The following is a 14,867-nucleotide window of genomic DNA, read 5'->3' on the forward strand; positions in this document are numbered from 1 at the left end:
GGCAATAAAGTTGTTAATTCCTCTAGGAGCTTCATTTTAAAGCAGAACAGTCTGTGGGCTAACCATGAGAGTGAGCTCAGCCTGAAATCTACAGCGGGTGATCAAACCGGCCGAGCGGAGGAGGCTCTAACGTCTGTGTTCGTCAACATGATGGGCTCTGAACAGTTACAGTGGGCTGACCTTAAATACTACCCGACATAAGCGGCTCTATTAATATCATAATAATTTAATCCTTAACTGCTCATCCCCTCCTGTTTGAGATTCAGCCGCAGACCTTCAAAGACACACACACCTGCAGTCCACCCACAGGTGTTCTCACTGATGGTCCTCTCCTCTGCTCGGCATCTTCTCAAACTTATTTCTATCTCTCTCCTTCTCATGTTTATATTGTTGCACATTTATCATTATAAGCAAATTCAGTTCAGTGATGTCACCAGTAGTTTCTTTATCATTTGTTTGTGCTCGTTTTTTATTAGAGCCATATTCTTAGAATTTAACCGTTTTAACCCAACCAGAGGTCCAATCAGTCTGGAGGTTTGGAAAGCGGCACCGGCCGGGAACGTGGAAATTTGGTTGAAATCAGGTCTGAACGTCTGAGACCTCATTTCAACCTTTTTTCAACCAGCTAAAATACGGTTGCAACAGCAACATGTTAAAAAACACATTTTGTTTTATCATCTTGATAATTTGTTCATTTTACAATGAAAGAGTGATGATTGTAGCGGCATTCTCCGCAATGATTTTGCAGTGATTGGTTTAATCCGGTCTACACAAAGACGTAATTTAGACGTCCACGGTCGGCTCCGGTTGTAACTCTTGATTTTCCTGGCTGACGGTCGCTTTCCTTTTCAGACTGTTTGCTTCATCTGAGCGTCGAGTTTGTTTCTCTTTCTTTGGATTTTCACTTCTTGTTGAAGTTGTATCTGTAGTCATCCATCTTTTCTTTGTTTGTTCAGCCACAGTAGATTACTGTTTACTCGCAACACTTGCAGAGAGCGGAAAAGCAGCCGCTTAGCTCCGCCTACCCTCTCTGGCAGACCAACCACTGCTGGCTGATGGAAAACGCGTCACTAACTGGGCGCCGCTTGTAATTTTTTCCATGAATGTCGCCGCAGACACCCAGTCCATAATAATATATACTGAAAATGCAAAGGCTTTCATCAGTGGGCCACAGGCTCAGTCAGCATTGTGTTACCTCATTCACGACAGACAGAGACCTAACAGACATTAATTCAAATAAAAATCTTCCAGATTATACCTTTTGAAGGCTCAGAGACATTGTAAATGGAGAGGTTTGAAACTTTCCCCACAGAAGAAGACTGAGCATGTGCAGCTCTGACGAGCATTGGATGCTGACAGAGGTGATTCATACCCGACAGGAAGATGAGTCTTCAGAGACCTCTGTGGCCGACAGTGATGAGTGCTGGACTTAGGCAGCTCTTGAGAGCCAATCAAACTCCAGTCCTGTTGGAAATAACTCTTTCATTGGTGACATTTTGGCAGTTAAACTTATATGAGATTTGACTTGAAAGTTGCTGATAATATTTGTGTGAATGTGTGAAGAATCTTATGACAGAAGCAGGGTTCCCGCTGAAATCTGGTCAAAACATCAACGTTCAATCAACGTCTTCAAATAGTCTTTTTAACGCCTTTACAATGAAAAAAAGATTCATTAAAGAGTTTCCAACATGTAAGGGGATAAAAGTAAAAATTGTAAAGTGCAATAACTTCAAAATCTACTTGACTACAGAAACAGAGTATTTGCACCACGTCCCCCCTCTGCCATTTTATACGCTGCTCAATCCCCTGGAATTATGAAGAAGAATCAGAGAGTGTCCTGATGCTAACTGGATGACCTGACAGGACCTGGAGAGACACAGACCTCTCCCACAGCATCAACACTCCTTCTCTACACTTGCTATGAGCGAGGTGGTTTTGGATCATCCATTTGCCTCCTTGAAACTAGATCAGCGAATGAGAAACTTGATCATCTGCTGAAGACGCCGGCCTCCTCCAGAAACTCCAGCCGAGAATAGACCGCTCGTGCCCCACTTCCTGCTGCGCCGTCCCAGGTGTCCGTCAAATAAGGACTCACGTGAAGACAAGTTTCCAGAGCCCTCATTATTCTTGTTATCGCAGTTTTAATCGCTTCTTTTTCTGTGTGGATAGTTAACGACTCCCCCTGCATTATTGATGACGGCAGATATAAGCGATGAATAATGCACCAGCCACTTAGCTTGTGCCTGTGGAAGACGGGCTCATGTGGGATCTTGTTAAACACAGAGGAGTATCTCAATCTGGCCAAGTCTTAACTCTTCCAGCGTGTCGGAGGATGTAACAGCTTAAATTTTTTTCACAACACCGTGGTGAATATCATCAAGTCGCCTGCTTAGGATTTCACACTGTATTCTCTGAGGGCTGCAGCAGAGCGTGTAAACAACCGCAACCTTTCATGTTCTGCTGTCTGGTGTCTGATGCTGTCGGGGGAAATCCAATCAGTGCAAAGTTACGTTAATTTCACTCTCTTCCTTCATAGGACTGTTGTGGAAGTGTGGGTTTTATGTGTGGGTTTTAATCTGCAGATGTTGACCTCACCTGCGTCTGTTGACAGTGTGTAACCACATGACCGTGTAACACACACAGGATTAAACGAGCATCCAGAGAAAGTACTTAAGCCTGACAAAAAGCAGGGTGCTAAAAAAAAAGTCCCCAAGAGTTCACGCAGCTTTTGCAAAGTAGGTTATTGCAACTTTATATTTGCCGTGGAAACGATGGAACATTTTGTGGATCTGTGTTTTTCATTAGCCAGAAGGGGAGTCCTCCAGTCTGCTGCAGCTTGAGAAGCTTAGCAGTGACATTACACCTACCTCCAGCGTCGCTTGCACTTCCCACTTCCTCGAGGGGACTTAACTCCAAATTGGCTCTGACGCCTCTCTGACATCCTCGCCTCCCTGTGACAGATTGGCTAGTTCGCTCGGCCGCAGAGAGAGAATGAAACATGCAGAACGGCCCTGGAGCTGCTGGTGAATTATTTATGCCATGCACGTGTTCCCACTCGGCTTAATTACTGAGATGATTAGTGCTCCCAAATAGCAGGGACATCCTAAACCCCCCACCACCTCAGCAAATCCTCCGTAGCTGATTGCAAACCTTCCAGCTTCCTCACGTCTGTGCACATTTTTAGTCTTGACTGTCTCTGAACGTTCCTCAAGTCATAAAGCAAAATGTTCCCACAATGAACCATTCATGTAGGGTAAGAAGGTCATTTTTGGTAATTGCAGTAAATAAAACATAAAGAGAAAATTGTAATAAATCAAACTAAGTGTTTATCAGATTTTCAGGAAGCACAGACTGTATAAAAACATGGCCGACATGACAGCTCCCTAAAAGTGGAGCCAAACCCTCTCTGTCGCCCCCTGCTGACTGGCTGCAGTGTAGCTCATAAAGCCCGCCTCCTCCATGTTAACAGATGGGACATGAGTCAAACTATAAAATCTGAATACACTTTAAATGCATTTTTCTCAAACATGGTTTCTGTCATTATAGTTTGTTCTTATCCTGCTGATTTATGTCACAGTGTTCATTTTTCTGACAAGTTTACTTTTAATTAGTTATTTGATGCTGTAAAAAGGGGGTGTGAGCTAGGCTTGCCACGGTAGTCGGTGTTACCGGTGTTACACGGTGTCCAGGCACCCACTGATTGCGTAACTCCCCCGCCACCCCCACCGTCGTTTTGCCTTTTTTGGGCGTATAGAAATAAAACCCATAGATTTCATTTTCACGTATCAGCGCAGCCCCCACATGAGTCCCCAGGAACCTCTAGATGGTGATTTGAGTGTGTCCCTGGGAAAGTGAATGGGTATTTCATTTGCCATTTTGTGAATGAGAACAGTCTGTGGTTGTGTGTGTGTGTGTGTGTGTGTGTGCGTGTGTGTGTGTGTGTGTGTGTGTGTGGGGCGCTGCTGTAAGGAGCTGCAGGTGTGAAGGAGGGCGAAGCGCGTTGCCTTCCTGCAGGGTTGTACGGAGGTGTAGGTGTGTAAGCTTAAAGCTTCGGTAACTTTTGAAACTATCAAACCTTAAATTGAGAGCGAGACTGTGCACACGCCACACGGGATCTCTGTGCAGAGGGTTGAAACAGCGGTGCTCTGAGTTTGTAGAGCACAGCGTACCTTCTGTATGGGAAAGAATGAGGTGCGTCCCCGGGGTGCATGGATAGTTTTCTGCATCCTTTAAGATTTGAATGCATCAGAGACGCAGAACGCTTGTCTAGCATCATCAATGACTTTTTTTTAATGTCCGGTTTTTTAACTGGTAGGAAAAATTCCCCACTGTGGCATCCCTAGTGTGAGCTCATGATTGACAGCTCTGTTGACAAATGGGGCTCCTGCAGCGTTCTGTTCCCGAGTAGCAGAGTAGAGGAGGAACGGCAAGAGGAGACGTAACTAACACTAACACTACAGTCATTGAACTTTCCATCAGCGTGAATATCTGCTTCAGACCAGACCAAAAAAGTTTGAGATGCTGCTTTTCATCATTTTTTTCATAATGAATAAAATGATTTGATATGAGCACGATATTAGCAGCTGCAACTTTAAAGTGCGTCTCCGTAAAGGCCTGAAGTTCCTCAAAGGTCTGTTTGTTTATTTTGCTGATAGATAAACAAACATGGGAGAAAACATACAGCTCGTATCGTTTCGTTCGTGCACGTCTCTGGAGAAATATGAGTCCCAAGTTAACAAAGAGGAAGTCTCTTGAAGTCCTACACAATCTGGGAAGGTTTACATTTCAGTCTTTGCTCAGCTGCTCCCGGCTCAGACTCTCCCTCGGTGCAGTAGACTTATTTTAGCGGCAGCTGTCATGGTTTCCCAAATGCAGAGGTCAAAGGTCAGCTGTTGGCCCCCGCAGAAACATTCCCATTTGACCGGTTAACGTCAGATGCCATGAGCCGGGTTGACACAGCGTTGTTTTCACAGGGTTTTTCACTGTATCAGCTTATTCCAGCTTATTTTATTGCTCTCTTCCTGAGTTGGAGTATTTTTTTCTTCTTTTTTTCCGCACAACGCCCATCCCCTCTTTTCCTCACAGGAGACAATACCCTCCCCAAGTTGTCGGTTGTTCACTCAACCAGGAGGAGGTTCCCACAGGGTCAGGCCGCATCCTCTCGCTCCGCCGCCTCGTTGTTCACACAACCTCGCTTCACATACATGAAAACCTCGTCTCTTTACCCCCCCGCTATCCAAACAGGAGCGTCCAAAACAACGGCATTTCCTGTCATGTGCACAGTGCTTCACCCCGCATGAGAAGGGGGCTGTGGTCCAGCAATAAAACAATACAACAGTCAAGTGCTTCACTGAAGATAAATCAGCTCATTCTGTTTGGAAATGTCTTTTTGCGTGTGAGAGTGTTCGGGGGTTCAAACTGCGACACTTTAAAATGTCACTTTCTCAGCGACCACGAGAAGCTGCTTTCTTTCTAAATTATCATCCAAGCATTTTGGGTTCATCCAAAACAAACTTCCACATTTAGAGTCTGGACATGTCCACAGTATTTCGGCGGTGCACAGGTGGTGTGTGTTTTTCCCTGAGAAGGTCAGCGTGGTCAATGAACCTCCATCTAAAGTCACGTAGGCTGCTTCGTGCTGGTATGCTTCCATGTGTATTTCCTGTCGGTCTTAAAGGTCCTAACCAGATTTGCTTGCATGCGTTCAGAAAGAAAAAAATTTGAATGATAAAATTGTCCCCTCACTACTTTCACTACAAAGACTAGGATCCTGATCCGGTCGAGCTGTAGACGTCTAAGACCTGCTGATAGATGGTGTTACAGTGGTGTTCGTGCACGATTGATCAAGTGTTTGGTCTCACAAATGTGTGAAAAATGTGATAATCCATCCCATGTTTAATGCCCTAAAACCCCAAAACAATGATCCGAAACTTCTTGTTTTGTTCAAGCAGCTGTCCAAACCCAGTAATTCAGTTAATTATCACATGAAACAAACAACAAGAAGCCGTTTTTCATCGTCGTCCCAAAGGTCGTCGAGTGCTGACGCTTTGTCACTCCCTCCTCTGATGTCTCATATAAGGAAGTGTATTTTTTTCCTTTCGGAGGCCCAACAGTAAAAAAAAGTTTAGTTAAAAAAACATCAACAACATCATGGTGTGGCTTTAAATAACAATCGATCAAGACACGGGACTCAAACCTGGCTCTCTGCTTGGTTTGCCCCATCCACTGTACCCAACTGCCACCCAAAGTGGACATGCTGGACAGCCGGAGCAGAGGCTCTGAGATCAGTTAGCTGACAGGCCGCTCTACCTCATGTAGATGCTAAAGGTGTCCAACAGGTGCCCAAATTACTGAACCAATGACTGTACATAAAGATCTACACCTCCTCTCGTTGTTCAAACGTGAATCCAAACCCCCCCGGAGCGGCCGCTGCCATCTTGCTCATCTATCTATTGCTATCCAGAGTGTGTGCAGTAGAGATCGGCTGGTGCCGCCCCTTCCTCTACCCGACACACACCTTTACCTTGTGTCCTTGCTGTGTTGGCGCCCTCAGGTGTCCTTGGCGTGTTGGCGCCCTCAGGTGTCCTTGGCGTGTTGGAGCCCTCAGGTGTCCTTGGCGTGTTGGAGCCCTCAGGTGGGCTCAGTCTGCAGCAGAACAGCTTCTTGTGTCGGTCTGAAGCAGATATTCACGCTGATGGAAAGTTCAATGACTGTAGTGTTAGTGTTAGTTACGTCTCCTCTCGCCGTTCCTCCTCTACTCTGCTACTCGGGAACAGAACGCTGCAGGAGCCCCATTTGTCCACAGAGCTGTCAATCATGAGGCCACGCCCCCCTTTTACAGCATCAAATAACTCGTCAGAATAAACTTTTCAGAAAAATTAACACTGACATAAATCAGCATGATAAGAACTAACTACAATGACAGAAACCATGTTTGAAAAAAATGTATTTGTATTATGTATTTTATAAATGCTGTGTATTTTGATTTTATAGTTTGACACATGTCCAATCTGTTAACATGGAGGAGACGGGCTTTATGAGCTATACTGCAGCCAGTCAGCAGGGGGCGACAGAGAGGGTTTGGACTCACTTTTGAGGAGCTGTTATGTCGGCCATGTTTTTATACAGTCTGTGGTAGGAACAGTGAATGAGAGCAGCCTGGCTGAGACGCTGAAAAATGGACTCCAACAGTTGTATTACACTTTATGAGATGTAAAATAAGGTTACAGCCGATAACAGGGCAGTAAACTCTGGAATATGTTCGTATAGTGGAGCGTAGAAAAGCTCTCTCTCTCATATTTTGTTATCCTAATGGCATCATCAGAAGAAGCGCACGATGTCGTTAGACATTTTCAAACTGTTTTTTTTTTCCATCAAACTACTTCAAATTTCTCCTGAATTTCCTCCAGGGGATTAATCAAGTATTTCTGATTCTGATTCTGACAGTCCAGCTTGAGCACAAGACGTGCACTTTGACAATGACAAGCAACGAGTCCTGTGTGCCTGTTTGTCTCATATCTGGTAACCCGGGGTGACGAAATGGGCCATGTGCAGGTTTGCGCGGGCCAAAACACACACAGACGTTCGGCACCGGAATGGAAAGTCCAGGAGGAGAACAAACTGGCTGCAGCGTTGTTGTCGGAGAAGCCAGGTTTTCAACTTAGCATGTTTCCTTAATCTCTGATGATCATGGTCATTTTATGATAAATACAGTAAATATTTCCCTCAGAACTGCGCGATGATCTCCACTGAAACACGTTATAATTCTTTCCTCTGCCTTTATGATTAGACTTCATCCTGTGTGGTGTTAAGACCTGAAACCAGCAGCGTACTTCACATGGACTGTAAAGGTTTTGTTTTTTGAACGTAGCACAAAGTGACATCTCTGCAACTCTTAACTTCCTCTCTCTCGCCCTCTGTGCTCTCCTCAGGGTCAGCTGTCTCAGGCGCTCAACGGCCTGTCAGACCGAGCCACTGAGGCCAAGGAGTTCCTGGTTCAGCTGAGGAACATGGTGCAGCACATCCAGGTACTAAAGAGCCACTGGAAACATAAATAACCTAACTACATAATTCAGGTACCAACTGTATTTTAAGCATAAAAAGCAAAAGAAAATACATTTTAATCCAAACGGAAAATATTGTCTTACATGTTTCTGTAGGCGTCCCTGATATTTGGACGTTTAATACGGTCTGTGATCTAATCGAAGAAGAAGTCACACGGCAGCCATTCAGCTGTTTATACCTAGCGTTAGCGGTGTAGCAAAGTTTTGATGGTCGCTGGTGGTAAGTGTCGACTGCGGCTGTCGACTGCGGTTGTCAGCTGCGGGAGTTACGCGAGGTCATTTTTTTACTTTGAGAACAGAAACATCTCATCTAATGTGAGTATGAAACATTCAGTGAGTAATAGTACAGGGCTGTCAATCAAACTGTGATCTGCCCCACCCTCACAGTCCGGAGAAGTAGTCCTAACAGCAGCTTTGTCTGCAGTCGTCCTGAAGACACTGAAGTGAGATAAAAGAACTGTTTTTAATTCTCATTTCACCTCTTCTGTCTCTTCTGGCCGAATGGAGTATTACAACAACAAACTTTAATATTTAATCCGGCCAGTATTAGATCTTTATTTATTAATCTGTTGACTTTATCTATTGTACTGACTTTCAGTTGAGTCTTATCTATTTATCCCTCCAAATATTTTCGTTTGAAGTCTTTTCTACTTCTTGGACTAAATACCAAGTGAGAGTTTCAATCTAAAATTCTGTCTCATCTCTTTTTTGCTGAAAGTTTCCCCCCCGGCAAAACTTTTTTCCCCATCTGTTTTACAGGAGAAAAAAACATTAGATTATGCTGGCTTTATACCTATTAATAATTAATAATGTCAGGAACGTAATCCTCCCACATCAGACTTAAAGACTTCACCACAAGATCTTTTTTTTCCCTCACTGCCCCCTCTGGGCTTCCGTACGTTTTCGCTCTTCTATGTGGATTTTAAATTTTAAAGTAATCGATGATCAGCATGTGTCATGGTGTTCTTATTTGCACAGAGCATCAGATATTAAAAACACTGTGTTAAAATGAGGCAGTGCTGCGCCTAACGATTATTTTTTTATCGATTAACTTTTTCTTTAGTCTCCAATTTCCACGTCACAGTGTGATGATATTAATGATAATAATAATGATAATATTAGACTGTCTGTCCGAGGAGAACCTTGAGAGCCTTGAGCCGGACCTGGTTCTTATCCCCTATTTTGACAGCTCCAGCTCTTAACTCTTTGCTGGCCTGGTGGGATGGTCATGTGATCAACTTGGTTGCCTTTCAATCAATCTGACTTGACCAATAGGTTTTCGTCAATATCTCCCTCAGTAAAAGGTGTGGGGGTTGGGGATTGGAATTATGGTTCAGTGAAAGTGTGGGTGTAAAAACACCCACGGCTGCGACGCGCCTGCTCCCACACTTCCGATGATCCGGGGTGAGGTTTTCCAGCTGAAGGTTCTTCTCCGGGAGAATCCATCCTTCGACCGGGCGCAGCCATCGTGCAACATTTGTGGTGTCACTTGTACTTAGTGTTAGTACAACATAAACACCAGGTTTAGATCTGTTATTTAAATCTAAATCTAAATGAATAAGAATTAAAAATAAGAGTTCACAGTTTAATAAATGCAGTCTTGTCATTGGTTTAAAAATCGTTACGTGTAAGTTAAAGGACGATTTATCTGCTGTTCGTTTCTTTACGTGTGTCACAGGTATCTCGTCTGATTGTGGTTTGGCAGACGGTTTATGCTGAACCTAAAGCAGCTGCTCATTTGCACTTTTTAAGGTGGTTCACTGTCTGCAAGTGTCGTGATTTATTTTCAGCCTTTGTCTGTTGTCTCTCAGGAGAACGGGGTGGAGTTCGAGGCCTGTTTGGTGGCGCAGTGCGACGCCCTCATCGATGCCTTGAACCGACGCAAGGCCCAGCTGCTGGCTCGAGTAAACAAAGAGCACGAACACAAACTGCTGGTGAGTGAGCGTTTTCACTTTCAAGTTGGATTAACCGTCCGTGCATGCAGATACAACAAATTCAGCCCTGAAAACAAATCAACGTGATGAATCTGGTAGTTTGATTTTATAGTTTAACAGGGGTTGGTACGATGCTGACTGCTGACACTTACTGCCTGAAGGGATGGAGATGAATGTAAATATTAATGGTGTGCTTTTCAAGTGAGGGCTAAAATGTCACATGTATGTTTTACTTGTGGTTAAATTGTCTAAAAATGCACACAGACCATCTCATTGTAGGTTCAAGATTCAGCACATAACTGAACACGATACAAGGAGGTGCATTTTGTGTTGAATGTACTGAAGGTGATGGTGAGATGTAGCAGGGAGACTCATGAGAAATGAAACTGCTTTACAGTCATTTCAGGGACATAAAGTACCACATTTGTCTTTGAAGCATCTGCGACATAACAGAGAGATGGAGTCAACATGAGAGGAGGAGGAGGAGGAGGGGGAGGAGGAGGAGGGGGAGATACATTTGTGCTGTACAGCATCCAATTTCACGCTTGGACGGTCTGTAGAATCAAGGTTCACTTGTGCGGGTGGTTTAAGAAACAGCGTGTGCATGGCAACATGTGAACCCTCACATGCTGCACATAGCAGACGCACTCTTCTGTCCTTCACGCCTTTATCTGTTCAGCATCTCATAAACTGCTCACAATGAAAGTCATCGATTAGTCTCACAACTGAGAACTGAGTCTGTTCCTGAGGATGCCCTTTCTGTGTTTTGCATCTGATCATCTTTTATTGTTCTCCCCATTCCTTTATGAAGCTGGCGGTTTTTTGTTGCATGTTTTGAGGTAGAAAACGTTGGGGTCAAATAGTCCTGATCAAAGTACATCCACTAAAATTGTTGGTCTCTGCCCCTGACAGGCTCAGACTGAGAACATCAGAAGGATTCCCGCAGAGATAGATCCTTTTTTAAACCAGTAACAGCTGCTAGATCGCGCTCTTCAAAGCCACCAGACTCCATTGACAAAACCAGTAATTTTACGACACAGAATGCAGGAGTCGCTGGTCTAACGCTGCCTCGACCGTTTAGTTTGATTAGTTTCCAAATTAAACCAGACGTCCACAGTTGGCTCCGGTTGTAACTCTTGATTTTCCTGGCTGACGGTCGCTTTCCTTTTCAGACTGTTTGCTTCATCTGAGCGTCGAGTTTGTTTCCTCTTCTTTGGATTTTCACTTCTTGTTGAAGTTGTATCTGTAGTCATCCATCTTTTCTTTGTGTGTTCAGCCATAGTAGATTACTGTTTACTCCCAACACTTGCAGAGAGCGGAAAAGCAGCCGCTTAGCTCCGCCTACCCTCTCTGGCAGACCAACCACTGCTGGCTGATGGAAAACGCGTCACTAACTGGCAGCTTGTGATTTTCTCTCACCACAGACACCCATAATAATATATAATAATACTGCAAATGCAAAGGTTTTCCTCAGTGGGCCATAGGCTCAGTCACCATTGCCTCATTCAGTGATAGATAGTGATTTAACAGACAGTTATTTACATGACAATCTCAGAGATTGTTACTGTAAGTGTGACTTTCACATTTGAAATTGTTAGTTCAGATCAAACACATTATTTGCAGTAGAGAGTGGGGGATGAGATGCAGCAAAGGGCCAAGTGCGGGAGTCGAACCTGCGGCCGCTGTGTCGAGGACTGTAGCCTCTGTCTGTGGAGCACCTGTTCTACCCCTCTGAGCTAAACCAGCGGCCTGAGTCTGGTGGCTTTGAAAAGAGCGACGTCGCTGCTGTTAAGAGAAAAGGCTTTAAAACAGTCACTCCATGAACAGAGGGAGTGGAGTGAGTCTTCGTCGAACTGACTGCGGGCTAAACTCCCGGTCTGATGATCATGCACGTCATCCCCCTCTCTCTGCTCCCCACGTTTCCTGTCTCTCATCAGCAAAGCAGTTACTGCTGAAGCGCTTGGTGCGTCCCCTTTTCTTAACAACATTTTCGATTTTGGATGTACTTTCTCAGAACAACAAAGATGACCTGCTGATCGAACACACTGCTACATGTTTAAAACTGCAGATGCTGCTGTCATTAATGCCCACAGCTGGAGCCGTGTGGACGGGACCTGCAGGTGCTCAAACAGCCGCAATGCAGAGCATAAAATTAAAATGAGTTCTGTTAACAATTGATAGCTGCTTAGTGATTGATGGGGGGCACAGAAGCATTCGTTCACGCCTCAAAGATGGAGGAATGCAAATGTGCATGTCTGATCCGTGCTGTCGGCTCACAGATCAGTGCCTCCATGTGTTGAGTCTTGATGCCAGAAACAAATGACAGATTTGAATCTTTATACAACTCACCTGTTTACATTATATTAAGGCTTAAAGTGATGCAGCATTAGGGGCGTGGCCTCTTTGAGTGACAGCTGGGAGCTGCTAGCTGTCTGCTAGGTGTCCCCTCAGCTAACTCAGTCACTGAACGTAACCTCTGGGCCGTGTTGGTGCTGTTGGAGCCTTTTGGAGATTTGTTCATGTAAATATCAGACAGATAATCTGTGTGCGCTTTATTGGACCAACAGACCGTCCAACACGTCTCACACACTGTTTTTACACTCTGATAATGATTTATGTGTGGTAGCCCTGACATAGGCGCAGGATGTTGTTGCCTTTCCCTGCATGGAAGATGGAGGGCCGTATTGATTAGAACGCCGGTTATTTTAAGTTACCTAGAATGTGTTGTTCACTCGGCGAGAGCGAGCAGCGAGTCCAATATGTTCCACAAGCTCTCTTGGCTTCTTTAGTTGAATAAATATGAAACTCCAGTCAGCAACCACCACTCATCTCAGGCTTTTTCATTCATTCATTCATTTCCCAATACAAAGTCCTTTGTGGCATAAAACAGAATGCCAGCTCTGCATTTTAAATGTCTGATTGAGGCTCTAATGAAGCGCCCTGATTGATCCTGCTGACTCAGACACATGAAACAACAAAAAGTGTAGAGAAGATCATATAAAAACGGGCTTTTGCAGCCGACTTGGCATCTCCTGCAGAGCTTCCTGCTGCTGTCCTCTGGTCCTGCTGGCTGACGCCACATCCCAGTTGCCATGGTTACTGGCACATGTTGAGCTTGTTGTGTGAAGCTGCGGAGGCGAGAAGTAGTCCTTTAAAAGATGAGTCAGGTTCCTGCACAAGGACTGACCCATGTGTTTGCTTAGAGAGACGGCACTGAGCGAGAGAGAAGCTGCTCCCACTCAGAGAGGATTCAGTGTCTGCTGTATTTTATCATCCTAAATGTTGCTTCAAAATCTTCTCCTAACTAGCAATGTGTATTTCTGGAGGGCGGATACTAAATCTCTTTTACATTTTGGATTAAAAGGGAATTATATATCTTATTTCTACATACCACTGGGTCTCTATCACTATCAGGTAGCCAACTCAAAGTTCTTGTTTTTCCCACTGACAGTTTCAGATCTAATTCTAAGTGTCTGACAACACTACAGAAAGGATCCCTGCAGAGATTCTTTTTGTGAAGGTACAAATCTAGAAAAGCTGTTACATCGCTCTCTTTGAAGCCTCCATAGGTAAAAAAAAGTGTTGTGCTGCCCGTCACTGCTGCTGTTGGACGTGCTTTGATCAAGCCCATGTCCCCCGTCCAATTTTATCCATAACAGCCTTTTTGCGTCTGCAGGCTGCTTGCAATATCCAGAGCTTTTGTTGTGAACCCCATGTAAAACAAGACGAGGTCAAAACCTCGTATGTGGCTGACTGCCGGTCAATGTGAGCCTTTGTGGGCAATGTGTTACAAGGACTGTCCTTATGAGGCCGATGACAATGTGTTTGCAAGCAGGTGCGCGCCGCGGACGTAGGCGAGGCCAGCAGACGAGCAGCGGAGGAGCAGCCCCGCCTCCTCCCTGAACAAAGTATCCAGAGCCGTACAGACAGAGAGTCGCGTCAACGGAGCAATATGGTCCATGATCCACCATTGCAATGTCGCAACTCTGTGAAAGTACCGTCAGTCAGTCACATACAGACCCGTGTGTAGGGAAGTGATGATAATATATTTTCATGGAACTTTTCGGAGGCTAATTTTTCTTTTTTAACGACAGTTTTTTTGGCCTTTTATGCCTTTATTTATTTATTTGTAGAGAGGACAGTGGATAGTGTCGGAAACGGGAAGAGAGAGTGAGGATGACACGCAGGGTGGGAGTCGTACCCGGAGCCGCTGCATCGAGGACTATAGCCTCTGCACATGGGACATATGATACTGAATAAAGCACATGATGATAAAATATAGAAAACATGAATGATGTGATGTTTTGCATTGGAGGTCTCAGATTTCTGAGCTTTCCACAACCACCTGAATGCATCATCAGAGACTTAAAAGGGATTTTGTGATCTTTTAGGTTGTTATTATGAGCTGAAGACATACTCCTCTCTCATGTCTGTTCATATGAAGCTACGACCAGAAGACAGTTAGCTTAGCTTAGCATCGAGGCTAACCTGCCGCCTACCAACATCTGTAAACCTCAGTCAAGCGTTATGCCATCCAGCCATCATCTACACCGCTTGTGTTCAGGGTCGCAGGGGGGGCTGGAGCCTATTCCAGCTGTCATTGGGCCAGAGGCGGTGTTACACCTGGACAGATCACCTGTCAATCACAGGGCTGACACGCAGAGACAGACAACCTTTTCACGCTCACATTCACACCTACGGGCAATTTCAGAGTCACCAATGAACCTAACGAGCATGTGTTTGGACTGTGGCAGGAAGCCGGCGTACCAAGAGGGAGCCTACGCGTGCGCGGGGAGAACATGCAGACTCCACACACAAAGGCCCACTATGTCCGAACCGGGGTTCAAACCAGGAACCTTCTAGCTGCGAG

At 44.9% G+C, this 14,867-nt stretch overlaps 1 protein-coding gene across 1 annotated transcript in view; it reads left to right on the plus strand.

The window, feature by feature from the left end:
- The window catches only part of trim9 (tripartite motif containing 9), a 49,911-nt gene that overhangs the window by 6,891 nt on the left and 28,153 nt on the right, over window positions 1–14,867 (plus strand). Inside the window, exons 2-3 of the mRNA XM_069661530.1 lie at window positions 7,932–8,027; window positions 9,875–9,997. Coding sequence (XP_069517631.1) covers window positions 7,932–8,027; window positions 9,875–9,997 — 219 coding nt within the window. The remainder of the gene's footprint in view (window positions 1–7,931; window positions 8,028–9,874; window positions 9,998–14,867) is intronic.

Source organism: Semicossyphus pulcher, unplaced genomic scaffold (genome assembly GCF_022749685.1).
Source record: "Semicossyphus pulcher isolate SPU_LCO1_2020_fin unplaced genomic scaffold, fSemPul1.0.p SCAF_14, whole genome shotgun sequence".
Lineage (NCBI taxonomy): Eukaryota > Metazoa > Chordata > Actinopteri > Labriformes > Labridae > Semicossyphus > Semicossyphus pulcher.